The 25,916-nt window shown below is 42.8% G+C and overlaps 3 protein-coding genes across 12 annotated transcripts in view; 2 read left to right on the forward strand and 1 right to left on the reverse strand.

Moving 5' to 3' along the window:
• Positions 1-7,085, forward strand: LOC141431697 (uncharacterized). The gene is made up of 7 exons (XM_074092877.1): positions 1-181; positions 845-1,041; positions 1,557-1,886; positions 2,881-2,943; positions 2,979-3,151; positions 4,246-4,447; positions 5,781-7,085. The coding sequence occupies exons 1-7, from the start codon at positions 136-138 to the stop codon at positions 5,883-5,885; spliced, it is 1,116 nt and encodes a 371-aa protein (XP_073948978.1). The 5' UTR covers positions 1-135; the 3' UTR covers positions 5,886-7,085.
• Positions 7,077-20,805, reverse strand: LOC141431795 (ionotropic receptor 75a-like). Of its 6 annotated transcripts, none has more exons than XM_074092974.1 (13): positions 20,716-20,803; positions 18,910-19,057; positions 14,710-14,807; positions 14,482-14,633; positions 13,555-13,839; positions 13,050-13,165; positions 12,453-12,620; positions 11,220-11,446; positions 10,486-10,694; positions 9,974-10,096; positions 9,271-9,419; positions 8,319-8,451; positions 7,077-7,218 (listed from the first exon to the last, which is right to left on the reverse strand). In XM_074092974.1, exons 3-13 carry the CDS (start codon positions 14,789-14,791, stop codon positions 7,093-7,095), a joined length of 1,770 nt encoding a protein of 589 aa, XP_073949075.1. In that variant the 5' UTR covers positions 14,792-14,807; positions 18,910-19,057; positions 20,716-20,803; the 3' UTR covers positions 7,077-7,092. The 6 variants fall into 6 exon arrangements, with proteins under 6 accessions (XP_073949075.1, XP_073949076.1, XP_073949078.1 ...); XM_074092975.1 differs by having other exon boundaries at positions 20,663-20,744; XM_074092977.1 differs by lacking the exon at positions 18,910-19,057 and having other exon boundaries at positions 20,716-20,805.
• Rift (Riboflavin transporter) overlaps positions 18,483-25,916 on the forward strand; it is a 13,587-nt gene continuing 6,153 nt past the window's right edge. The window contains exons 1-3 of one of the 5 annotated variants that reach the window (XM_074092986.1): positions 18,483-18,883; positions 18,968-19,020; positions 20,731-20,816. Coding sequence is in view for 3 of the 5 variants with exons in the window: in XM_074092981.1 (XP_073949082.1) it covers positions 20,722-20,816 (95 nt within the window). In the remaining 2 variants the exon portion in view is untranslated. Of the gene's footprint in view, positions 18,884-18,967; positions 19,021-20,721; positions 20,817-23,579; positions 24,660-25,916 lie in introns of those variants that run through there. The other 4 variants (XM_074092985.1, XM_074092982.1, XM_074092981.1 and 1 more) reach the window with 4 other exon arrangements.

The raw sequence follows: 25,916 nt of genomic DNA on the forward strand, positions 1-25,916 counted from the left end.
TCGCCGACCGCGCTGCTGCTGCTGCTCGCGACAGCGCACGGTAACACCCCCCTCTCAATGCTACCCAATCCTTTGTGAAACCCTTTGTGAGTGAGTTTGTTGCTATTTCGTGCTAAAACAACTGGACGGATTTGGATGAAAGTTGTTGCCTACGCAAATGGCTGGATCTCCGGAATAATAAGTGGGCTACTTTTTATCCCGATGCTCACATATGATAAAATTCTACAACCGCAACCGCTAAGTGTAAGGGTGCCCCGCATGCAGTCGCTAGTCGCTCGTTTGCAGCGATAAATCTGGTCACGTGACCCCATTTTTAAGGTGATTTTGAATTTCCCACAACTCAAAAAAGTAGCGTCATGTCGCCGCGTCGAGCAGCAGCGACAAGATGGCTTTTTGCAGGAATGGTCTTGGTCTTGGATGGAAGCTGATTTCTTAATCTAATTTAGTAGCAGTCGAGGCAGTGGTACAAATAAAAGAAATTGGAGTGAATGAAAAAAAATAATAACACTGTTTTTGCCGAAACTGAAGAGGTTTTTTTTCCAGCGATAAAGCTCGCCATTTTCAGTTTTATCGCTAAATGTCACGTGACCAGATTTGACGCTGGAAACGAGCGCCGAGCGACTGCATGTGACCGCCCCACCTTAAGCGCTAGTCTATGAATGGTTTTACGGGTCTTCTCGTGCAATATATATAAATACTTTTTGGGAATACCCATAGGGATTTGGTAAAAACTCGAGCATTAAACCCATTTTCCCCTCGACGTGTCTATCCACCCTCGCCGTTCCGGCTTGGGTGGCTATATGAACGCGCTCTTGTTGTACAATCTACTATTTTACGGTGTTAGGTGTCCCGGGCTACGTGTCAGCGGGCTGGTGCGGCAACGCGTCGGCGCTGGCGGCGGCGCTGCCGGCGCTGCTGGCCGAGTACGAGCGCGGCGCGGCGCCCGCGCAGCCCGTCGCCGCGCGCGCCGCGCTCGACCTGCGCCACGCCGCCGTCGACGAGCGTGCCTCCGTTGTGCGCATGCTCGCTGACCTGCATCTGGTGGGTGCACTTTATGTACACCGGCGACATATTTTTTTGTTCAAACCAAGTTATCTTTCGTGATGTCTCAACTGATGGTATGTGCACATAACGCTGAAGATGTACCTCACTGGTTTTGTAATAGCTTATTTAGACTGGCCTTGAATAACTAAAACTCTAGGAAGGTAGGTACTTCCGAAAAAAGAGGACAGAAAGAAAGAATTCCATTCGTTAGCAGGTGGTATTATAAAAGCGCTTCGTGCCGAATGCCCAGAATATTAACAAAATAATGGTGGAATCGTAAGGGTGAGTAATAATGGAATAAGTAGGTAAGTTTATGTAATTTCTGCGCACACTTTCCAAAATGTATCCACCAAAAAACGGACAAAAAGCCACTTACTGCTCTGTAGTTTGACCCTGACCTATGATTGGATTTGCTTCTCTTTAGCGTGCTTAAAATATGTGTAGACAGGCAATCTCATACTCAAACATCAAAGCTTCATAATTTACAAAAACTTAAATACTTTACGTTCCAGTACTGGTCGGACCAGCGGCTAGCGTGGAATGCTTCTGAGTGGGATTGCGAAACGACGCTGGTGCCGGCGGAGGCGCTGTGGCTGCCCGACGTGGAGCTGCTGAACGGCGCGTCGGGCGCGTCGGGCGCGGGCGGTGCGGGCGGCGACGGCTCGCTGCGCGCGCGGCTCAGCGCCGCCGGCGACGTCGAGTGGATCAAGCGCATCGACGTGGCCGTGCCGCTGGCGCTGGACCTGCGCGCCTGGCCGCGCGACCTGCAGACCGCCGTCTTCAAGTTTGGCTCCAGAGAGCACACAGCGGATGAGCTGGATTTACGGATCAGTGATTATAAAGTTAGTAATCATCATCATCATCATTCTAGCTTATATACGTCCCACTGCTGGGCACAGGGCTTCTCGCAAAATGAGAGACTTGGGCCGTAGGTCCCACACGGGCCCAGTGCGGATTGGGAATTTCACACCCACCATTGAATTGCTTCGAAGGTTTGTTTTCCTTCACCGTAAAGTTCGTGGTAAATTTCAAATGTAATTCCGCCCGCACTTGAATTTCGAAAAACTCAGAGGTGCGACCTGAAATTCGAACCCACAATCCTCTGCATGAGAGGCCATAGGTCAAACCACTCGGCCACCACGGCTAAAGTTAGTATTGATTGCCCCAATTGTAGCTTCGGTGACCAAATATCCAATGTAAGTTCTGTGGTTGATTCAAAACTCAGGAAACTTAAGTAGATACGTAATACTTGAAGAACAGAAGGGGAAAGCTGCCTTTCGTTACCTATTTGTCATAATGGTGGTTTATTTCTGGCTCCTGAGCGTCCATACAAGTATCATGCAGGGTTATCTACATCGCCCTTACGCCCCACGCACGATCTACACGTATCCATATGTCAGAATATAATAATACTTAATAATAATGATTTAATTCTAATTTAAGTTTTATATTTTAATTTGAAATTTTTAAACTTGATTAAATTTTTGATTGCCTTGATTATTTCTTGTATGATTGCATTTTATATAAGTAATTAATTATTATTTTATTTCAATGGAATGATTAATATCAATTGTATTTTTATTGTTAATTTGGTTGGTTTCGGCTGCATTTTAATTTGTATAATAAATTGTAATAATGATTTTATAAACTAAAATATTTGACATGTAACATTTTTAATTTTATGAATAAATGAATATGAATATGCCAAGCCTTTCGCCATCTCGTTTCTCTCGTTTTGTCGTTTACAAAAAAATGGTGAATGCGAGTACAATGTACGAGTACCTACATCCATATATTTTATTCGTAAAATGCCTAGGAATTTGTTTGTTGTTCCAGTACGCGACAGTGTGGGAGTCGGGCAGCTGGCTGATCGAGTCGGTGCGCGGGGCGGAGGAGGCGGTGGGCGCGGAGGGGGAGGGGAGGGGGAGGGGGAGGCGCGGCGCGTGGTGGCGTGGCGCCTGGCGCTGCGGCGGCGCGCGGCGGCGCACGCGCTGGCCGGCGCGGCCGTGCTGGCCACCGCCGTGCTGCTGCTGATCGCCGCCGCCGCGCAGCCGCAGTCGCGCCGCGCGCCGCTCTGCGCCTGCGCCGCCTTCACTGCCGCCCTCTGGTGAGCCATAACTAGATGTTTTTCTTGATTGTTTTATTAGGCCTCGTTTCCATCAGAGATGTGCGAGGATGTGTTGCGATGAATGGGTTTTTTATAAACGAATGAATGAAGAGGTTATGCTTCATTTACTTCGCCTCGCTTTGCTCAGCAGTTTCCATCAGAGATGCGCTATGCGAGGCGAGGTAAATGAAGCGTTTCTATTGGTACATGATCATGATACACCTCGCAACACCCTCTCACATTGTTGGAATCGCATCCTTAGAGACCTTCTCAAAGTCGCCAACTATTGCATAGGCAGGTTAAAGTTTTTTTTATTTTTAATAGTGGCTGTAAAACATGTAGAAAAAACCAGCTAAGAGCGTGTCGGACACGCCCAAAATAGGGTTCCGTAGCCATTACGAAAGAAATGAAATAATATTATTCTAAGGATTTCGTATTTTATACCTAGGTAAGGCTGCTATTTAAGAGTAGGCAAACTTAAAACTTTAAAGGTGAATGTTTTGCAAACATATTATCACTGAATCGAAAAATCGTTTTAGCAACCCCCTAATGGTTTTAAAGGCCTATCCAACGATATACCCCACACTATTATAAGGTTGGATGAGAGAAAAAAACACCCCCACTTTACGTCTATGGGAGGTACCCTAAATTTTTTATTTTTATTTTTATTGTTCCATTTTGTCGGCATAGTTCACATATATATTCGTGCAAAATTACAGCTTTCTAGCATTGATAGTCCCTGAGCAAAGCCTCGGACGGACAGACAGACAGACAGACAAGGCGAAACTATAAGGGTTTCGTTTTTGCCATTTTGGCTACGGAACCCTAAAAATGACTTTTTAATGTATTTATTTATATATTTACTTATAATGCTTAACTATTTACTAATCACATTTAGATAAAATTTGATATAATTTCTTATGGCTTAATATAAAAAAAAAAAACAATATTATGATAAAAAAAAACTTTTGAAGATATTCAGAATGAACAGTTTTCCTTGTTAATGTATTTCATGTTATTGTTCTTGGATGTATAATTAAGAGTTGACGATTTAGAATTTGTAGTCAATGACAGGAAATCATGGTAATTTGCAGGCTGATATCAGCGCTGCTGAGGCTGCCGGGCTCGTCGACGTACCCGGAGCTGCTGGTGGCGATGGGCGGCGTGTGCGGCGTGGCGGGCGCGTGGAGCTGCGCGGCGGCGCTGGCGGCGCGGCTGGCGCGGCTGCCGGGCCCCGTGCCGCCGCGTCTGGCCGCGCTCGTGCTCGCCGCGCCCCCTTGCTGCTCCCTCCCAGAGGTACCACCAACTAAATATTACTAGGGCAGCAACACCACCAAGAACGTCTTTGATTATAAAAACACTAGCAGTACCAGCGACTCCGTCCGCGTAGAATTCGGTTTTCACTATCCCGCAGGAAGATTGCAATTTTCCGGGATAAAAACTATCCTATGTCCTGTCCGGGACGCAAACTTTTTGTATACCGAATTTCATCTAAATCGGCTCAGCGGCTTAGACGTGATGCAGTAACAGACAAACAAACAAATAAACAGACTTACAAATTTTCGCATCTATAATACATATTAGTAGGAAGTTGGTTATAAGTTATGAGAAAGGTTATCTACGTGTAGACGTACGTTTGTTCACGTCTCGGCCCCGGCAACGATCCACTAAGTACGTATATCCCACATCATGCAGGCTTTCTATGCCAGTGAACGTATATGTGTCACAGACGTAACATATTCCGGTGCCAATAACACAACTTTTGGGATCAAAAATTGTTACTCCTATGCGCTGGTGACACGCTTAGTGTCAAAATAATTCGTACTTACCTCCTATTGTACTATTACTTATTCTGTGCCTCCTAGAGGTTGGCATACTCGTAGCGTAAGGGCTTAGCGAAGCGTTGCGGAGCCGAACGTGACGATCCACTAAGCTCTTACGCTATACCTACGCATATCCCACAGCAGTCACAAATACGTGTCACTGGCATAGGAGTAAGAACTAATAAGTCACAGACGTTATGTCACTGGGACCGAATGTGTTAATGAACTAAAAGAATTTCCTTGCTCACCCGCGACCTTACGATAGCTAATCTTATGCAAAATATGCGTGTTCATGCAGTTCCTCCACCTCCACACTGTAAGAACACACACAAATCACACAAACCCATCTATCACCACCATCACACTACACTGACGCGTTTCGAACTCAACCAGAGCTCATCTTCAGAGTGACACAACCGTACACCATGCTACCAGTTGTTAGACTAACGAATCACAACCACCGTTTTAACTTGTCACTGTAACTCCCCAAGTACCCACATACGTTTTATGAAACAAAACAAAACTACCCACAAATTATTATATTTTTTTTTAACCGTCCTTCGAAACGGAGATGAAACTATATTTACCTGCTCATTGAAATTCTTTTAGTTCATTGATATGGACCTCCGCAAAGTAACGCCTGATTCAATAAATTATTTAAAATCGAATGTGTTAATCTAGAAATGCTAATACCACAAGAGTATAGGTATGATACAACGAGCAATTATTTGCATGATTTCGGTAGATATTTTAATTTTCACTCCACTTTAACCATAATACTGAAAGTTGCCATTGCGTATTGTCAGGACGACGGCGGGTCAGCGTGGGCGGCGCCGGCGCAGCTGCTGGACAACGTGCTGCGCGCTTTGCTCGCGGTCACGCTGCTCGTGCTCGTCTGCCTCGCGCTATAGCGCAGCCCTACGCCCTACACTGCGAACTGCTAAATTAGAACTTCGTATCTTACCGTCCCGCTCACTTTTATATTAATTAACACGAAAGTGAGGGGGATGGTACGATACGAACTTTGATTTTCTAATTTCGTAGTAGCCCCCAAGTTTAGTTCAAACTCGCCACAAACGAATCAATTAAGTAATCATAATAGTGTAGAAATTTTTAAGCTTTAATGAGGGCTTCTTGACCGGCGAAGCATCGCTAGATGACGTGTAGGTTTCGAGAGGTCCGTTTTGTTATTTCTCCAATTACAAACATGACGCAATTTTAAGGTCACAGCTCATTACAGCCACCCGGCACCCGACCAGCACCTCCTCGCCTCGAGGCGGTTAGTATTCTTCATATTATTAGATTTGTATGGGTATGCGCTCACTACATCAACTTCGTAGCGTCACCGGATCGCCTCACTCGCGGGGTTGCCACGCGCGGACGACGAGTGGACCACTCGGTGACAGCCCGCTGCTCGCCGCCTTAGTGACTACTATGAAATTCCTGGACCCCGTGAGGTCCACTCGTTGTCAAAGCGCCGTCCGCGCGTGGACCACCTGTCGACAACGAGTGGACGCCGAAAGTCGAGGCGGTGCGGGTCGGGTGCCGGGTAGCTCTAAGAGCTGTAACCTTTAAGGTTGTCAAATGGTCCTCACTAAACGACGAGTAGCATCAACTTGCCTGTCATAGAAACCCTTCATTGGATAGAACTTGCTTTACAAAGTTGTTACCGGTAGGAACAGATTTAAAAATAATTTTAAAACCTCTTGTAAAAATCTTGAAATTTAGCTGTGATATTTTTCGTGATACACATATTAGTAGAATAAACAGAGAACAGTGGCGTGGAGCGAACATTTTCATTAGATAACCCGGAAACTAAGAGAAGCGTGAGTTAATTTCGGTCAGATCGAGTTATTGAGATGCCACGCCGCGGTAGAGAAGCATCGCGTGATGTGATTCTCACCTCTCTTCTCGTCTGAATAGGACTATGTTGTGTCGACTATGTGTGTCGAATATACGACTATGTGTGTCGCATAAAATATCAAGAAGCTTTTATTGTAGTTAATTTTAGAATTGTAGACACCTTAACTTTTTTTTGTTGCTGGTTCCCTGTTTCGAATGGAGATAGTGGGTAATTTGAGAGATATTAATAAAGTTACGAATAAGTGCCACTAGCGTTTATTTATTTTGAGCTACCATCCTGCTGTGATGCCGTTCTAAGCGTCGGCTCGCCGGAGAGCACCGGCCCATGCTGCATTCAGCCGCGAGCAGCAGCAGTGACAGACACATGCCGGCAGCCAGGACCTGCATACAGCCGTACATACAGCTATAATGTATACATCATACATTTTGATCGTCTGACTTTGTTTATAATATAAATATTAAGTAAGAAGCCGACTGAATGATTGACTGACTGTATGCACAGCCCAAACTAAATGGCCTCGGGTTTGGAGTTTTGCACAGGGCTTCTTTTCATCGCGTTGTAGGCGAGCAGTAATAAGTTTTCGAAAGTTAAATCTGTATAAGGGTGAACTAGGAAGTGACATTTTGTGTTATATCAAAGTTCTGGCTATTATTCGTACCTCATTCATCTTTCCGTACCTCGAAAGGAAAAAACGGAACCCTTATAGGATCACTTTGTGTCCGTTCGTCCGTCTGTCAAGTCAAGACCCTTTTTCTCAGGAACGCGTGGAGGTATCAAGCTGAAATTTATATCAAATACTCAAGTCTACTGTCCCTTGGAACTATGAAAAAATCAAACTTCTCAGCTAACGCAATCAAAAGATACAGCCATTTATACCGCAAATTTCCGCAAATTTTCAAAACTCGCATGGGACTCAAAACCTACAGGGTATTTCCCGTGAACTCAGAATCTTGGGTAAGAAGCAACGTCTTATAGCACAGATAAAGGAAAAATTGCGAAAACCGTAAATTTTTAGTTACATCATATAATATAAATATTTATACGGAACCGTCGGTGCGCGAGTCCGACTCGCACTTGGTCGGGTTTTTTTTTCTTGAAAATCAATTCCAGATGAGATGAATGTTAGCTCAGTAAGTTTGGAAATAGAGGGTAGGCCAACTTTTTTATACAGTATTTCGAGATTACGGGTAAAAGCTAGCTTGACAAAACCACCAGAAATATAATAGTACATTGTGTCTTAAGGGCGGTAAATAAGGAATTACGAACGAGAGTCTATTAGAAGCACGAAGTCGAAGACTGAGGGCTTTAATGAGTCGATGTTCGTAATTCTATTACCGCCCGTGCGACATACAATGTTTTTCATCACATTTGCGAGTAAAATTTATATATTTCTAAAATTTATTTGGGGGGTTGCTACCAAGGTAGCCTGCATGTTTTGACACTGTTTACGAGCAAGTGTGATGAAAAATTATAAACGCACATGTAGCGCGGATATGATGTCGATGAGGCCGACGCTGACGAAGCCGCCGGCGCCGGCGTCGCAGCGCGGGCGCGCCGCCAGCCACACGCGCCGCGACCGCTCCATCAGGCCCACCTCGCGCTGCCACCGCAGCCTGCACAATGCGCCATACATTGCAGTTAAGGGCACACCTGGGCTCTTATGGGCACCAACGAATATGAGGTTTGACAACAAAAACTCATTAACTTCGTGTTAGCGAATAAACAGGGTGGCTCGTTTAGTTAGATCACACTTGTACTCAGTTCTAGAATGAATAAAATGCATTGTATTTCATATTCTGTAATGATGTAAGCTGAGTACAGTTTTTTATATCAATGTATGAATGCAGTTTGTCTTGTTATAAAAATCGATGACATGGTTCCTAAGAACTGATCTTCGTATGACTTATAGTTTTAGACTTTCCCATACTGACCGATTAAAATGAGCCACCCTGTATACCTTACTCACAAGTACCTACAGGGCCCGCGTCAGGTCATTTCAGGTGGCGGGAAAGACTGTACTGCATACTGATACATGGCACAGACAACAGTGGGTACAGCAGGGCTACTCCGAAACTCTAAACTCGAAGTTCGTGTCGTGCGGTCCCTCTGACACACTATTTAATACGAGAGGGACGGTACGATACGAACTTCGAGTTTCGAGTTTCGTAGTAGCCCTGCTGCTCCACAGCGTTAATGTCGAGCCTGTTGTTTACGTGCCGCATGTTTATGTTACTACAGATGCTACTGCAGGTAAATCCTGGCTAGTGATCCGTGACGGGGCAAGACCAAAAATTATGGTGGTGGCATCTTGTAAAGACGATGATTTTCGCATAGAGAAAAGTAATACAACTACGAGTATTTAAACGGAATGAGAGCGTTGCCCCGGATGTAACCCAGGTCTTCACTTTATCCTGGTAAAGAGAGTGTCTTGCCTGGTGGCGAACAGCTCTTTGTACCCGGAGTGGCGGCGAATAGGCACGGCCACCATGGGCAGCTTAAAGGCCTGGATCTGCTGCAGCCCGCACTTCTCGTGCTCCGTGAACGTCTTGCTGATGATGTCATAACCCGACGGCTCTTCCACCTGCAAAGACACCGATAGAGTGTTTTAAAGCTAAGTACTTTAGTATCTCAACTACAGTATTGTCAGTATCAAGCAGTGTGTCCGGTTTTTGACTCTACTTTAACTATCGCGTCTTCTACGGCAAAGTGGTTCTTCAGGACCATTTACGAGATATTTACCTAACGTATCGTCGACAAACGATAATCAGATTTTCGTTTGGCAGATAGCGTTCCCCAACCCCAAGTAACGATCCGCAGATTGATTAAGTCGCATGCGTTTGTTACGCCCATCGAGTCACGTTTCAGCAGCTCTACATTAGCATACGAAAAACTATTGGCAATAATTCGCTTCGCATATTGATCAGAGGGTTTCATTTCGACACTAGACATTTCACGACTTTGACGTAAGACTCCGGAGGGGTTCCAACTCGTACGTATCGTTTCCGCAACGTTACTTCTAGGAGTGTTTGCGTTACCTGGACTAACTGAATGTTTCGGGGTTTGCAGAGGTACAACAACCACACCCGCGGTGTAGGTGTGTGGTTGCGAAGTAGCACGGTAAATAGCAGCAGTTACTTGGAAGGCGAAGAGGCCGGTGCGCAGGCGGCGCACGCCGTCCACCACGCTGAGGTAGGCGCGCTCGCCCAGCGGCTGCAGCTTGCGCCGGTACAGCCGCTGCGTCGCCGGCTGCGAGCTCTCCTGCGCACGCGATCTTCGTCATCACCGATACATGACGGATTCTCACTATCTCAACTTTCCCCGTCATTACCCAATTAGTTACTTATCCAATCCTATCCTACTAAATAATAAACGCGTAAGTTTATAAGGATGGATGTTTGTTACTTCTTCACGCTAAAACGACTGAGCGGATTTAGATGAAATTTGATATGTTGAGACGTCTGGAATAACTTATAGAGATCGGGATAAAATCCCGAAATTTCAACCGATAGGTAAATCAAAAATATCGGTAGGTCGATCAAGGTAATCACGGTCTTACAACCCGTAACAAACATATTTATATATCAGTGTAAATAACCATGAAACTGCTGTTCAAAATCAAAAAGTGTTTGGTTGAGCCAGAAACATACCGCGAAGTAGACCTTCTTATAAGTAGTCTCCTGGATGCCCAGCGTCATGGGCGAGCTGGCGAGGTCGTCGATGGTGCGGATGGCGTCGCTGGGCGTCTGAAGGATGGCCACGATCTTGGCCGAGTACGCCGTGAACGCGAACAGTGACGTCAGCAGCATGCAGAACATCACCACGCGGGCCGACGCCAGAGCCGGCACCAGGTGGAAGCCTGCAATGCTACGACTTTTGACACGAAAGCACAGCCTCCTGAAAAAAGCTTCGTGACCCCATATTGGGAGCACTCGGACAGAGAAGGTTAAATAATATATACTCAAGTATTCTTGTTATATAAACCTAAGTTTAGTAGGCTACTGTCCGGGGTACAAAATATTTGAGTTTTACATTGTGTGTACGTGTGTACCTACCTAAGCGCTACGGTTAAATAATATATTGGCAAGCTGAATGCCTTCTCGATGCCTTCATTCGAATGCCTTCTCTTCAATCTTTGATTTGCTTACTATAAGCTTCTTACCACGTATTTTGTAATAGCATTTGACGGCCTCGTCATCATTTGGCCCAAACAACGTGTGCCTATTTTCTGGAAAATAGATTTCCATATCTAGAAATACCCCAATCAGCACGTTCTTTGTCCAGAGGGTAGAGGGAGACACGTTGTATACCTACTTACGTCCCAATTCAGAGCACAGACGTTCTCTCAAAATAAGACGACTTATTATCAAGAAATTGATAGCACCTTGCTGGCACACAGTCCCGACAGCGAAGATGACAGTCTCCCCGAGCGAGAGGCGCGCCAGCACAGGGTCCCGCGCGCGCAGCCGCGGCCGCCGCGCCAGCGCCGCCAGCAGCGCCGCGGCCGCCGCCAGCACCGCCGCCGTGCCCGCCCACACGCCGCGGCTGAACGGCAGCAGGAACACGTTCGACACCGACGACTTCGACGGCTGCCGGAATATGAACGCCCCTCTACATGGAATTAAAAGTTGTTAGATATTTGGTGTAGGGTTTCCACCTGCCAACCACACCGCAGCTTTGGAGTACGAAGTTCAAGTTGGCAATAAAGGGCGTTGCTGTTCAAGGCGTACGTAGGCAGAGAGCTAGGCGGTTGATGGCCGCGCTCACACGCAAAAAAAAGAACTGAAAATGTTTTATAAGTGAATATTTTATTGGAATTTTTGTGTCCTTAATAATGATAATAGGTATAATTGTATTTTTTTCAACGAATGCTGATGTGATTGTGTGATTTGATTGACTGAAAACGATCATAAAACGGATGAAAAGGAGCCCCACGAGTTGCATTGCCTATGGACCTCGACATGGTTAACCCGGCCCTGCTCTCTCGCATGAAGTCCTTTAGTCCCTTGTTGCAACACCAACAGAACTGGAAGAGATGAGTCAACCCTATTCTAAAGGTAATGGATGATAATAATATGCGGGATTAGCTGTGATAGGCTTGAGGAAGTAATGAATGAGTGTGACAGGGACACATTTCTCTCACATTTATTTGAGCATGGCATGGTTGCATCTCTTTAATGTAACAAGCAAAACTGAATTAGTTATTTGTGCCACAAGGGAGCAAAATGGTGTATTTACGGCGAGTGAAAAAATATATATTGCAAATGCCATTTTTTGAAGTTGATAATTGTAAAGCCACGCCATTTTCTATGCTGGGTGTTCTTTAATAATATTTAGAATTTTTTTTTTTAAGTTTCTTAATGCTCGGTGTGAAAAGTTATATGAGCCACTCGGGAACAAAATTATTTTCATCTTGGGCGTTAACACTTGAATCCCTCATTACGCTCAGGATTCTACTGAAGAATCCCTCGCTACGCTTAAGATTCTAATGTAGAATCCTTCGCTACATTCTGGATTAAATGTACGCCCTCGCCGTAAATAGGCCTACACCAGTTTGCTCCCTTGAGACACAAATAACTATTTCTGAAGGAGAGGTGTGAAAAAGTTATTTCCGTACCGAAGCTCTACAGTCTCAGAGCAGAAGTGCAGCACGCGCGAGCGGTCCTTGCGCATGAACATGGAGGTGACGCCGAGCTCGATCTCTCGGCGCTGCAGCTGCCCCGCCAGCCCGTCGAACGAGCCGTTGCGCTCGTCGCCGTACAGGTCCACCTGCTTCAGGTTGTACCTGCGTTTAACAACGGTCACAGGCTTCTTCAGCCAAACAGTTGAGTGCCTACATGGCTACATGGTAGGTAGTGCCGGATTTAGGGTGGGGACGACCAGGGCGGGCGCCAGGTACCATCTACACGGCGCCGCGCGCGCCAGCTCAACTTATCCACTTAATTTGAATACCTATTTTTAAAAAGGAAAACTAGACTCAGCGTAATAACTTTTATCGGCTTATCTTATTGTAGGTCGTGTAGTATGAGTATTCCAGTCTAACAAACACGACTTGTCATTTCGTTGTTTGTCGTAACTAAAAGGGCGCCAAAGGCATGACACCCGGGGCGCCTAGATGGCTAAGGCCGGCCCTAATGGTAGGCACTAGCTAGCTGCCTTCATCATTTACATAATACCATTTTAAAGGGAAGACTCCCTCAGTATTGTTACTGACCGGAAGTGCAGATCCTCGGCCAGCAGCATCATGAGCGGGTAGGTGAGCTTGGGGAAGGTGTCGATGTGGCGCACCGTCAGGTCCGCCCAGCCCTTGAAGTGCTGCGGCTGACTTATCTGCACCAACATTTTCATCATCATCATCATCAGCCGGAAGACGTCCACTGCTGAACGAAGGCCTCCCCCTTAGGATGCCACAATGAACGATAACTCGCCATTTGCATCCACTGGTACCAACCACCACCACCACCACGTTGCACGTTCACGCTGTTGGTTGCACCAACATTTTATAATGCTCAACTCATGCCAAATAATATTTAGCAATTCAACTACTCCAATGATGTAGTACCTATATCTATAAGACCAATGACGACCTCTTCTTACTTACAACATTATAAAACCATCAAATCAAGCTCATCATCATCAAACTATAAAAGTTTAGGCCCTTTTCAAAATTTAAGTACTTTAAGAATATTTCAAAAACTGCTTTTATCAAACCCCCTTACGATAGTGGAAGCCTTCAAATAAACGTTGTGGAGATCCTTCCTCCTGGTGGGCGCGGCGGGCCGGGCGGCCCAGTCCTCGGGCGCGCCCAGCGGCGTCACCAACAGCGGCCGCTCGGCCCGCACGCGGTACACGTCCAGCAGCGCGCCGCCAGCCGCCAACGCCACGTCCGCGTCGGGCAGCACCAGGGCGGACGCCAGAGTCGCCTGCATCCGCGACGCGTTGGAGCGGGCGCCGCCCAGCAGCAGCCAGGAGTGGCGCACGTTGAAGGCGCGGGACGACGATGCCTGAATGAGACGACACGTTGAAACAGTCGAGGAAGAAGGAAAATTATTGTTATTCGAGTATGGCAACCGAATAAACTACTTAGTGGTTAGAGACTACGAAGCTTGCGGTCCGGGTTCTATCCTCACTAGAGGCAGATATTTGTACGAAAAATACGTATTTTTCTGATTGATCGAGTGTTACATAGATAATTATTTAATACTTAAGTATTTATCTATTTTCCAAAAATAATCGCGAAGCGTCCACAGAAATCTATTCCCACCGGCTTGCCCAATATTTACAAAATAGAACAAAAAGACATACAGAATTTATAAAATATGTAAGCAATCTTTGCTTCGGATTTACCACAGATATCTGACGTAGTACAAGCATTGCTTAGTTTGGGACTTGGTCAGTGGTGTCAAAAGTCCCATGGTTTATTATTTGTTATTCTTTATTTATTTAGTTGTTTAGGCTTCAACCATTTTACCCGACAATAAATCACATCAATATTTTGACTTTGATTTCTTTGCATAATTATATTTAAGCCTCTTTTGAAATACATTGCAAGTTTGATTTTCACTTGAATTTCGCTTACTATTTCTGGTGTACAATAAAGAGTCAATGTATTGTAGACGTGTAAGTTTATGCGGTATAGACTGTACTTGGTCTAGCTGCAGCTGGGCGCCAGGACAGGTCAGGTCCAGCAGCACGGCCTCCCGCGCTGCGCCGTCGGGCGCCAGCGCCGGCGCCCGCTGCGACATGCGCACGCGCATGCCGGCGCGCGTCGCCTCTCGCTGCAGCACTAACAGCTCCTCTGTGTAATACCCAGGGCTGATTAGAACGTATGTAGACGATTTTATTTAAAAGAATAGTTTAAAAGGAACCTTTACCTGGTTTCCAGCAGAGAAAAGCTGTAAGCAGCGACAGCTGCTTTGCGGCGAAGTAGAATGTCACAAACGAAGCCAACTCCATGCCGCACTCGAACTAACTGGTATAATGTTGTTAAAAATATAGTTACTAATTTAACACGTCCGTTTTAAAATAGTGAAGTGAACATTACAAAGAAACGTCTTCCTGCGACATATATGGTATACTTATAAATAAATAAATAAATATCACGGCACAATTCACACCAATTGACCTAGTCCCAAAGTAAGCTTAGCAAAGCTTGTGTTATGGGTAATATAATTATATAGATAGATACATACTTAAATACATATTAAACACCCAAGACCCGAGAACAAACATTACTATACACATACATTACTATTTTACTTATATAAGTAGGTACTAAAGAGTTCGGCTACTTCTGAGTTTCTGACTGCACATCAAATTAACAAGGAATCTGTTTTACCATTAAAACAATATTGTACCATTGAATAATTATTTTATAAGTACAAACAAATAAGTAACTATGTAAAATGCGGCTGGGTTTGTACTATATCTATTCTGTGGCTGGGTGTCAATCTACCTACCTAATAAGACCAGTTTCAGTTGAGGTTCCAGCGCCGACTGAAATGGTTCATGGCTAGACAACGACACAGCTCCTATCATAGTTATAATGTAGATATGTCTAGTCCTAATGTTCGAACTAAAATCACAATAATAATTTAAATTGCACTTAAGTACAGTTCACTTTACCAGATGTGCATTTATGTGTAATTCCAGGAATGGTAATATAGGTCCATTCAATCTAATTTAGTTTACGCGGTCCCTGTTCAGCCAATTACATGCGCCTAGTATGTTTGAACAGCAATTTCTATGCCTTGTTAGCTACACGAAGATTTTACGTATTTTCTAGCCTCTGTCCTACGAACAAATAATTCTATTTGTTCGTAGCCTCACTCATAGATTTGTGTTCGAGTTTGTACTAACCATTCATCCTCTTGGCAAATTTATTATGTACCTATTATATTTCTCGAAATGATAATTAAGTAGTTATAAATTGGTATATTAAATATTGAAAGCAGGTACAGACAATACGTATTTCCACCTGACATTTTTGGTTCCCGAATACTACACAATTAAGATTGGATAAAGATTTGGTAAAGTAAGTGAAGTTACAACGAGATACTGACATAGATGCTTATAAATATGCATTTTGGTAGATAAGAGTACCTATTCATATTTTTTTTTTGTAAAATTAGCCCTATCCTATCAAAACTCTCCTTGTTTTAATTTAAAGTTAACCTTGGCAATTTACGTAAGGGCTCCGATACGATTTCGTGCGGTAGGTAAGCGCAAGGTTCAGCGTATCGTACCGTCCCTCTCGCTCTCGTATTAAATAGTATGTGTCAGAGGGACCGCACGACACGATCTTCGAGTTTCGAGTTTCGTAGTAGCCCAGCAGGATTGTGAGGATGATGATGATAATAATGATGTGATGATGATTATAGTGATAATAATGGATGGTGATGGTGATGACGATGATGACGATGATGATGATGATGATGATTGTTAGTGATGGTAACGATGATGGTCGTTGATGGTGATGATGATCGTATAATGATGATTTTTCTTGATGATGATGATGATGGTGTTTGGTAATGATGATAATGATGATGATGCTGATGATGATGATCATGGTTGATTGTTATCATTCTGATGATGTAGATGATGATATAGATGACGTAGATGATGACCAAGATGATGATGATGATGTAAATGGTGATGATGCTGACGATGATGATGATGATTATGATAATGATGTTAATTTTGTAGATGATGATGATGATGATGTAGATGGTGATGATGCTGATGGTGATGATGACGATTTAGATGATTTAGATGATATGATGATGCTGACAATGATGATGGTGATGTTGACAATTTTAATGATGTAGATAATGATTTAGATGATGATGATGATGTAGATCATGTAAATGATGTAGATGATGATATAAATGATGTAGATGATGATAATGATGACAACGATGATGTAGATAATGATTTATATGATGATGATGATGATGATTTAGATGTAAATGATGTAGATGTAAATAATGATAATGATGATTTAGATCATGATAATATTGAAAATGATGATGATGATGATTGAATGTGTAGTGATGATGATGCTGATGGTCATTGATGGTGATGAAGATGATTAAATGATGATGGTGATGATGATGACATGACATAGACCCATTTCAAAATACCTACTAGTTAACTACACCCAACACTGCCGCTCGGCCCGCGCGTTTTTTTTCAAATTTTTAAAGGAACCCGTTACTGTCCAGGAATTAAGTATGAAACTCCATTACAAAGTGTACTTGATATGTAGTACGAGGTTACTTCCTGGACACTAGCCTAGTCTCCAGGATGCGTTACTTTCTGCGACGTTTTTGATGACGTAATGGCAACATTAACATTTCATACCATTTATGAAAAATTTTGTTTTCACGCCCGTAATAACAAACTGGAGGGCAGGACGTCTACAGTGGCGCCAACTGGTGAGCGCGAAAACGGTAGCCCTCATTGACTTCGTTCTAACGTGCAAGGTAAGAAAGTAGCTTATACACTTATTCTGTGCTTATACTAGTATAGAGTAGCTTACATATACCTAATTATTTTTTCTTCAAACTATGCTTTAATTTTATCATAGCCGCACCAGCACAAAAGCGGGACTTTTCTGCTCTACAGCAGAAAAAATGTATGAAAATCCTTTATTGCATTGTTTAAGATTTTTTTTTAATTGCACCACCAAAGAGGTAAGTACACAAGTATTTTTGCTATAAAATTAGCCTGCATAGTGTAAAAAAATCTAGTGTTTGGTTGGCCAACCTGGCGGGAAACAATAATGTACAACTCATAATGTACGCGCAATAATGTATTATTTAAGCGTGCATTAACAAGTCTTACATTAACTACACCCGGCATGATAATCCTGTCAATCGTTCAATCAAAGGATGACTGGAAGAGATCCCTTTAAGGGATAAGTTCGCTTTTGTACATATTATTATCCTGTTTTAATACACAATGATTATGTCTTCCGATTATTGTATTGTATTGTATTGTAAAACTCTTTATTGTACATAAAAACACATGAAAATAACAGAACACAGGATAATAATATGTACAAAGGAGTCGAAGGATCAGCTGGCTGTCAACATGCTGTCAACTGTCAATGAGAGAGACGAGAGGGTGTAGTTAATGTACGAATTTTTAATGCATGCTTAAATAATGCACGACCTGATAATCCGTGCTAATGTGCACGAATTATCATGTCGTGCATTATCACCCCGTACCCGTACCGAACTAGCAGGGAACCAATAATGTACGCGCAATAATGTACGACTTGATAATCCGAAGCATTATGACATCATAATGCTATAATAATGATAATTCGTGCACATAAGCACGGATTATCAGATCGTGCATTATTTAAGTTCTACTTATTTAAGTTTTACTATTATATATTCTGTGGTCGTACATTAACTAAACCCTCTCGTCTCTCTCATTGACAGTTGACAGCATGTTGACAGCCAGCTGATCCTTCGACTCCTTCATCCTTGACCTGCGTTTTCTTAACAGAGTTTCTCGAATACTTATCGCTGCTCTTGTTTTACATGCAGACCTTACATCTATCGATCTCATACGGTCGATCGCTATCGGAATCGTATTCGTATACGGAATCGTCGAGAGTTCTCACGTACTCACTCGTTATCTGTCAAAAGAGGTTATAGTAAAGTACTATTTATTTGCAAGATTCCTCAGCAGAAATCATATTTATTTATTATTTTCAAGGTTTATTTTATAATGAATCCGTCTGCTCTTGAGTTCCCCGGTTGGACAGTAATTACTACTTAACGTGAACACTGTGATGATGCAATAAAACTTTTCCGAAGAAACTCAAGTTCAAAGTGCTAAAACATTGGAAAATTCACTTCTGGTTCGTGCCTCATGCGAGAAATACGCATTTAGGATTGGAAAATACTATGTCAAGTGATATGTAAATGAATGAAGTTGTGGGACGAGCCGCGAACAGGCGGGCCAGTGTAAGGCAGCCGTCGCTCGGGGAGGCAGCGCGTGGCCAGGCCGTCCAGACATGACAGACACGATCGGGTGAGCCTCAACTTCAATAAACTCACTTTCAATTATCTTTCCTGTAGTCCTCTTAGTCTTGATGTGAGTCTGTGCACTTTGCAGGTGCTAGGCACGGCATTGCTTGCATCCTGAGTGGCCACGTCTCCTCGCACTAGGTAGCTATACTTCATGTGAATGTTTGCAGTTTGCCACCTGTATAAACACAGCTTTGTGATGAGACCCACTACTGATTGGCCTTGTTTACCAATTTATTTAAAGCGTCGAGCTGTCACATTCCATGTTAGTTACTTTTGGTATTTTAACCAATTGATTGTAATAAACAGGTTGCTTTGGTACTTTGTTTCATGACATCTTTAGATAAACTATGACATTATCATTGGAAATAGTTCTACTTTGTAGTTTGGTAGCTCATGCTTAATGTTGTAACTCATTAAGCCTTATCAGATAACAACCCTTGTTTGATTGAGACCATCTGATTAACTGCTCAGGTTAATGACTGCAACCAATTTTGCTTAATCTTCAACTTTTATGTCACTCGGTCAAGGTTTATTGTCATCTAATGGGGGAATTTATCTGTGTTACGTCATGCACTTTGAGACATTTGTTAATGCTGGATTGTTCCTTATTTGACACTGGTCCAGCCCAACTAACTTTGCAATCTTTGATCAACTACTTTTTAATATTGTGTGTAGTAGAACCAAAGTGGATTAGGCACAACTCCCTTCGGTGACACTTATATTTAATAGAAATTATTATCACAGTGTTATTAGCACTTGTTTGGTTTACTACCTACACACGCCACAGACAACAACCAGACTACTTTGTAAACAAGTTTGCCTTTTAACAAAGTCATTTGGTAGTAGAGGTGGGTAAATCCGGATCTGAAGATTCAAAAGAGTCAGATCCTCAAGCGGATCCGAATCCCTTAATGACTCCTTTCAAATCTTATTGACTCCGGAGTTACTAACTCCGACTGGATCGAGCGGGCTCGCCTCGCTCGTGATCGCCGTCACGCTCACTCACACTGACTCGCTCCGTCCGCCTGCTTTCGCTCTCGCTCGGCTCGGATCGGATCGGCAGGGCTACTACGAAACTCGAAGTTCATATCGTACCGTCCCTCTCGCTCTCGTATTAAATAGTATAAGTGTCAGAGGGACCGCACGACACGAACTTCGATTTTGGAGTTTCGTAGTAGCCCTGCGGATCGGATCTTGGACTTGGATCTTATTATCTATGTTTGGTTGGTCGGTTCGGTTCGGTACTCGGACTTGGACTAACGAACGAATCTTTCTCTCTCTCTCGAAATCTGTACTTCAGTTCAGTCAGCGGGTGGGGCACCGCAGTACCGTACCGACACTGACCGACCGAACCGAGCCAGGGCGGATTGGCCATAGATAAATTAATAATCGCTCGAAAGAACCAGAGTCAATAAAGGAGTCGGATTCAATAAGCGGATTCGGTACCGACACCGGAGCTGGATCTAGTGAGTCAGATCACTTCGCGGAGTTGAGATTACCCATGTCTATTTGGTAGACTTAACTCCAATTTCAAACTGATAGGCATATTTTTTAATTATTTTTAACCTTTCTATTGTTGTACACTATTAGTATAATGATAAACCAGTTCTTTTATCAGACATTCCTGCCTCTAACTGTTGGTTCATTTGCATAGCCTGTTATCATTTTAGCTTGTATGTGTTGGTAACAATAAAAAGTACACAAATCTTACTTGTGGTTGAATAGCGCTGCCCTACGCATCCATTATTATTTATGTTTTATTTTAATTTGTGTCACTCACTGTGCTTATATTTGTTGCATTGCATAGTATTGTTGTGATTGTGTACTAGTCACCGGTGAATGGAGCAGGTGGGCAGGGCGGGGGCCGGTGCCGGGGAGCCGTCCGGCGCGCCGGTGGCCGCGCTGCGGCGCGCTCTCTCGCACGCCGTCGACCGGTAGGTGCACCGCGACCAACGACCATGCATGTAAAATCTTATATCACCATCTTATCGTAGCACCGCTGCTTGACTAAGTTGTATAATTCACCAGATTTGGATGCTTGATTTTCACTTTTATTTACTTGTAGATTGAGAGTCAGAATTTGCAATTTGATAACATTTTTTTTTTTTTATTTAACTGGATAGCAAACGAGCAAGTGGGTCTCCTGATGGTAAGAGATCACCACCGCCCATATCTAGAGGCCTTGCCAATGGGATACTTCAAGTGCCAGTAATTTCACCGGCTGTCTTACTCTCCACGCCGAAACACAACAGTGCAAGCACTGCTGCTTCATGGCAGGATTAGCGAGCAAGACGGTGATAGCAATCCGGGCAGACCTTGCACAGGGTCCTACCACCTGTAATTGTTTACAAGTGATGAAAATCAAACCTCCAACCATATTCCGGTTCACTAACAATGTTTTAACTCTTCATCTGTGTTGAGGTCCTCAACTTGAGGATACACTAAATACTTAATATTTCTAAATTCACCAGGAAAATATTGGCTGCTGGGGTTTTTGGCTAAGTAGTCCTAGTAGCTAGTGAGTTCTAATTACCATGTTCTGACTCATCAGTACCTTAGTTTTATCTATATTCTATCAATTACTTTGGGAATTGAGCAGTATTTTAATTAGATAATTAGGGCTATTGTCTTATATTAGATTTTAAACCCTTTGGTGGAATCATTTCACGATGATTCACCTGTGATAAATAAAAAACCAAAATAAAAAAGAAAGATTGTTTATTAAAGGTAATCTTATTAACATTCAATGGTTATCCAGCGGCCCCACACTAGGCAATGCTTGGCACCTGGCGTGCACGTGACGGCCTGATTCGGTTTTAAAATAAATTAACAATAGGAAAAATTAGTTACTTAGTATTAGCTGATTACATAAAGTGGAATATAAGGCTTTTATATAGCAGTTTAATGAAGAAGAGATAAAGCAAAAATGCATGTATTGTGTGTGTGTGTGTGTGTGTGTGTGTGTGTGTGTGTGTGTGTGTGTGTGTGTGTGTGTGTGTGTGTGTGTGTGTGTGTGTGTGTGTGTGTGTGTGTGTGTGTGTAGTTGAGAGGTAAGTAAGGCTACAGAATTAGAAGATATCAGGAAAACTACATATGTTACGATCTTTAGCAATTTGACTATAGTTAAGATCCTTCAACCAGCCAACAATCTTAGATTTTGCTTCGCGTGGGGTGTTTCCCGCTATCCCGCAGGCCTTCACCAATTTATTATAAATAAAAGGACGCAAGAAATTTGGAAGACGCCTAGCAAATGCGGTTTTTGTGCGTGGAACAGGTATTTTAAAAACTCGTTTCCGGATTAGAGCAGAATATTCTTTCGATTGAATTACTTGTTTGTGTATGTGAATAGCAACAAATACACAGATACAGGTAAATATTGAATATAGTTTATTATGTATATAGAACACTGGCAACTGTCGTAAAAGTCGACTAAGGGACCTGACATAACAGTGGGCAGCAGCACTATCTCTATTGCCAAATATGAACTCCTAAGCTGACTCCAGCACTGCGGTATGGAAGACAAGGGGCCACCACTACACTATTTTCCCAAGGTCGTTGTCATGAACATTTGCAGCCAATCTTCAACTGACGACCACGTCCACTCTGTCGAGAATGTAACAACTTAGAAAAATAACCATAGCTCTGATACAATAATTACGTAGAGTGCAGCGCCGGCTCTAGGTAGAGCGAGGTCTACACCGCTTCCCCGCCTCTCAAAAGGCGCCATCATAATTTTATTTTGCACTTGAAACTGGAAAATGGCGCCCCTTGCCTTGCATGGCAACCACTCCTTTTGGTCTACCTTCTACCTGAGGGCCGGTTGGTAGAGTGATATCAAAAGGTTAACATACCTACTAACTATCAGAGGGTTAATCATAAAATTAACTCTACCATAATTGCGACTGTTAAAATTTTCCTTATAAATAACATCCATCCATATCTATCCATACTAATAATTATAAATGCGAAAGTGTGTGTGTTTGTATGTTTGTCCGTCTTTCACGTCGAAACGTTTCGACGGATCGTCGTGATTTTTGGCATAGAGATATAGTTTATGGGCCAGAGAGTGACATAGGCTACTTTTTATCCCGGAAAAATGCACAGTTCCCGAGGGAACAGCGCGCGATAACCGAATTCCACGCGGGTGTAGCCGCGGGCAAAAGCTAGTAAGTAATAAAATAATACTACATTTTACAAAAAAAAATGTGGGTAAAATAGATGTATAGACATTTTTGACAATTTCATCAGTTAAACCGTGGTTTAAGACGCGAGTTATCCGTTACAATATCATTTAATATGAGTGCGTCTCACGGTAGTTTCATGTTCAAAATTTCATCAGTTGTCTGGGTCAGTCATTGATGATTGCTCAATGATTGGAGCTCAATCGAATTCGATTGTCGTATCAATAAAGCTTAACGGAGTAGATTTGTGACAGACTCCTCTTTCATAAACAGGACGTTTCGTGAATACAATTTGACGACGAGCCGACTGAATAGCTTCCTCTGTACGACGGATTATTGCCTTTTGAACCATAATAAAATAAGGTGATTGAGATAAGATGGTATCTAAATGTTTAAGTATGTAACTAAGTCTACTGTTCATATTCTTGTTTATATACTGCTCAAAAGAATATAAGGGCCACGTGAATTTCATAGGTGAAACGAAAATACTAAAAAATATAATATTTCTTGTTTATAAATGGTTTTATTTTATTAATACAATAAAAATAATACTTTATTTTAATTTCATTTTACCGGTAAAATTGAAGTGGCCCTTACCTATATTCTTTGAGTAGTATACTGCTGTATGTGGAAGTAGCACCATTAAAAGATAAGCATTCCCCATGCATGAGAATGTATCTCTGGTAGGTAGGTACCTACTGTGGGCGAAAACGTATCCTATAGCCAGAACTCGGTTTATTAGTGAGCGCGAATGAAGTGGTGAAAATTATTCTAAATTATATTAGAACATTGTCTTTCTGTCTACTCGCAAGCATTGCATTTATTAACTGACTAGCTATATTCGTGCGACTCTGTCGGCAAAGAATTTGTTTATCGCCATCCCGGATTTTTTCCGGATTTCCGGATTAAAAACTATTATAGGTAAACTATGTCGTTCCTAGTCTCAAGCATCTAAATTTTATCTAAATCACTTCAGCGATTTAAGCGTAAAGTAGTAAGGGTCCGGCTACACGCTCAATTATACTTGCGCAAATTCCAATTTGCACAAGCAAACATAAAGCAAAACGATGTATACAAATGGCCACACAAATGGCTTTTGGACGCCATACAGTTTTTGCGCCAATTTTTGCACAAGCCGTTTACGCACGCAAGCGCTACTTGTAGCGGGGCCTTAACAGTGTTATTGCTGATTCTGATTCTAAATTCAAGCTTGTAAAAGAAGTGTTTTCATGCATCCATTTTGCGTGGCTCTCGTCTGAACTCTAGCTAGTGTGTCCCAAATCCCAATCCTAATTAACCAGCACAAATTTTTAAAAAGTCACATCTAATAAAAACGCATTCTCTCAAAATTGAGTAGACCGCAGGCTATTAGTTTGGGTACATTACATAATTTCGCTTTGTGCCCGCGCTTCTATGTTATAGTTCTCGCGCTGCGCGTGCGCCAGTGCGTTGCACACGGCTTCCGAACTCGGACCATGATCTCGCGTAATTAACTGAATCACTTTACGTAGACTCTTCTACTGTAACAGATTTCCTGTCATGTTTTAGCATTAATTTTATCTACCTGATAGTGTTACTCCTCACGATGAGCGAAGGGTAAGTCCATTTTTTTCATAAAATTAGGTCTTCAGAATCAAATCATAATCCCTGATAAGACACAGATTCAATAAATCACACACAATCATTAAAAAATATTGGATGTCACTAAATATAATAAAATTAAAAAAAAAATTCAACTGAAACATTATTTGAAGATTTCCCCTTAGTTAGGGTAAAGCGGAGGGGTAAGGTTCAGGAGATGCTGGCAGCGTTCGCGTTCCTACTGAACAGCAGGGCTACTACGAAACTCAAAACTCGAAGTTCGTGTCGTGTAGTCCCTCTCGCTCTCGTATTAAATAGTATAAGTGTCAGAGGGACCGCACGACACGACCTTCGAGTTTCGAGTTTCGTAGTAGCCCTGCAGCTAAACTAATTCTTTGCGGGAGGAAGCTATAAGCTCTTTGGTTCCCTGTGACGTCTACTAACCTCTTTATTAACATCTGACGCAAAAAGAGGGGTGTTATAAGTTTAACCGCTATGTGTGTCTGTGGCACCGTAGCTCTTAAACGGGTGAACCGATTTGAATGCGATTTTTTATTATTTGAAAGCAGGTTTTCTAGCGATGGTTCTTAGACATGTTTTATCGAAATCGGTTCAGCCGTTTTTGAGATATCGAACTTAAGTGACAATGTCGGCGGATTTTCTAACTTTTTGTTGGTTAGGTTAGCTAGCTCCTTATAAAGCTTCAAAGCGCTAGGACCTCACCGACCACGACCAAGGGTCTCAACACCGAAAAGGGACAAAGTAGTATTCGGAACCTAGGCCTCTGGAATTCGCCACTAGAGGCGCTAGTGTAGCGTGAGGTCTCCGAAATGTCAAATCTAATAGTTTTTGGGTGAGCTACGCGGGTTTATCTATAATTAGAATAATTTTGTGAATATTTTGCAATATCTGAAATTAATTATGGCAAATATGCTTTCCGGGGCAATGAATGTCTGTGTTTTGAGACAGTTTTGTCTTTCGGAAACCTTTGTCCTCCCTTTTTTCGAACAAAACGGGACTATGCAACACTGTGGCATGCTCGATATTTTTATGGTACGGTTTTAAGGTGTATTAAATATGATTTTAATCTAAACTTTGTTTTCACGCCCGTAATAACAGACTTTGAAAGCCATACTTAAAAACCTCACGCTACAGTGCGCCATCTAGTGAGACAAAAAACGATAGCCCTCATTGTATTGTACCCATTTAGCACCAACAGCCGCTTGCGATGACTTAGGAACGGAAAGTTAGTAACAACTGTAGAATAATATT

This window comes from Choristoneura fumiferana, chromosome 10 (assembly GCF_025370935.1).
Source record: "Choristoneura fumiferana chromosome 10, NRCan_CFum_1, whole genome shotgun sequence".
In the NCBI taxonomy this organism is placed as follows: domain Eukaryota; kingdom Metazoa; phylum Arthropoda; class Insecta; order Lepidoptera; family Tortricidae; genus Choristoneura; species Choristoneura fumiferana.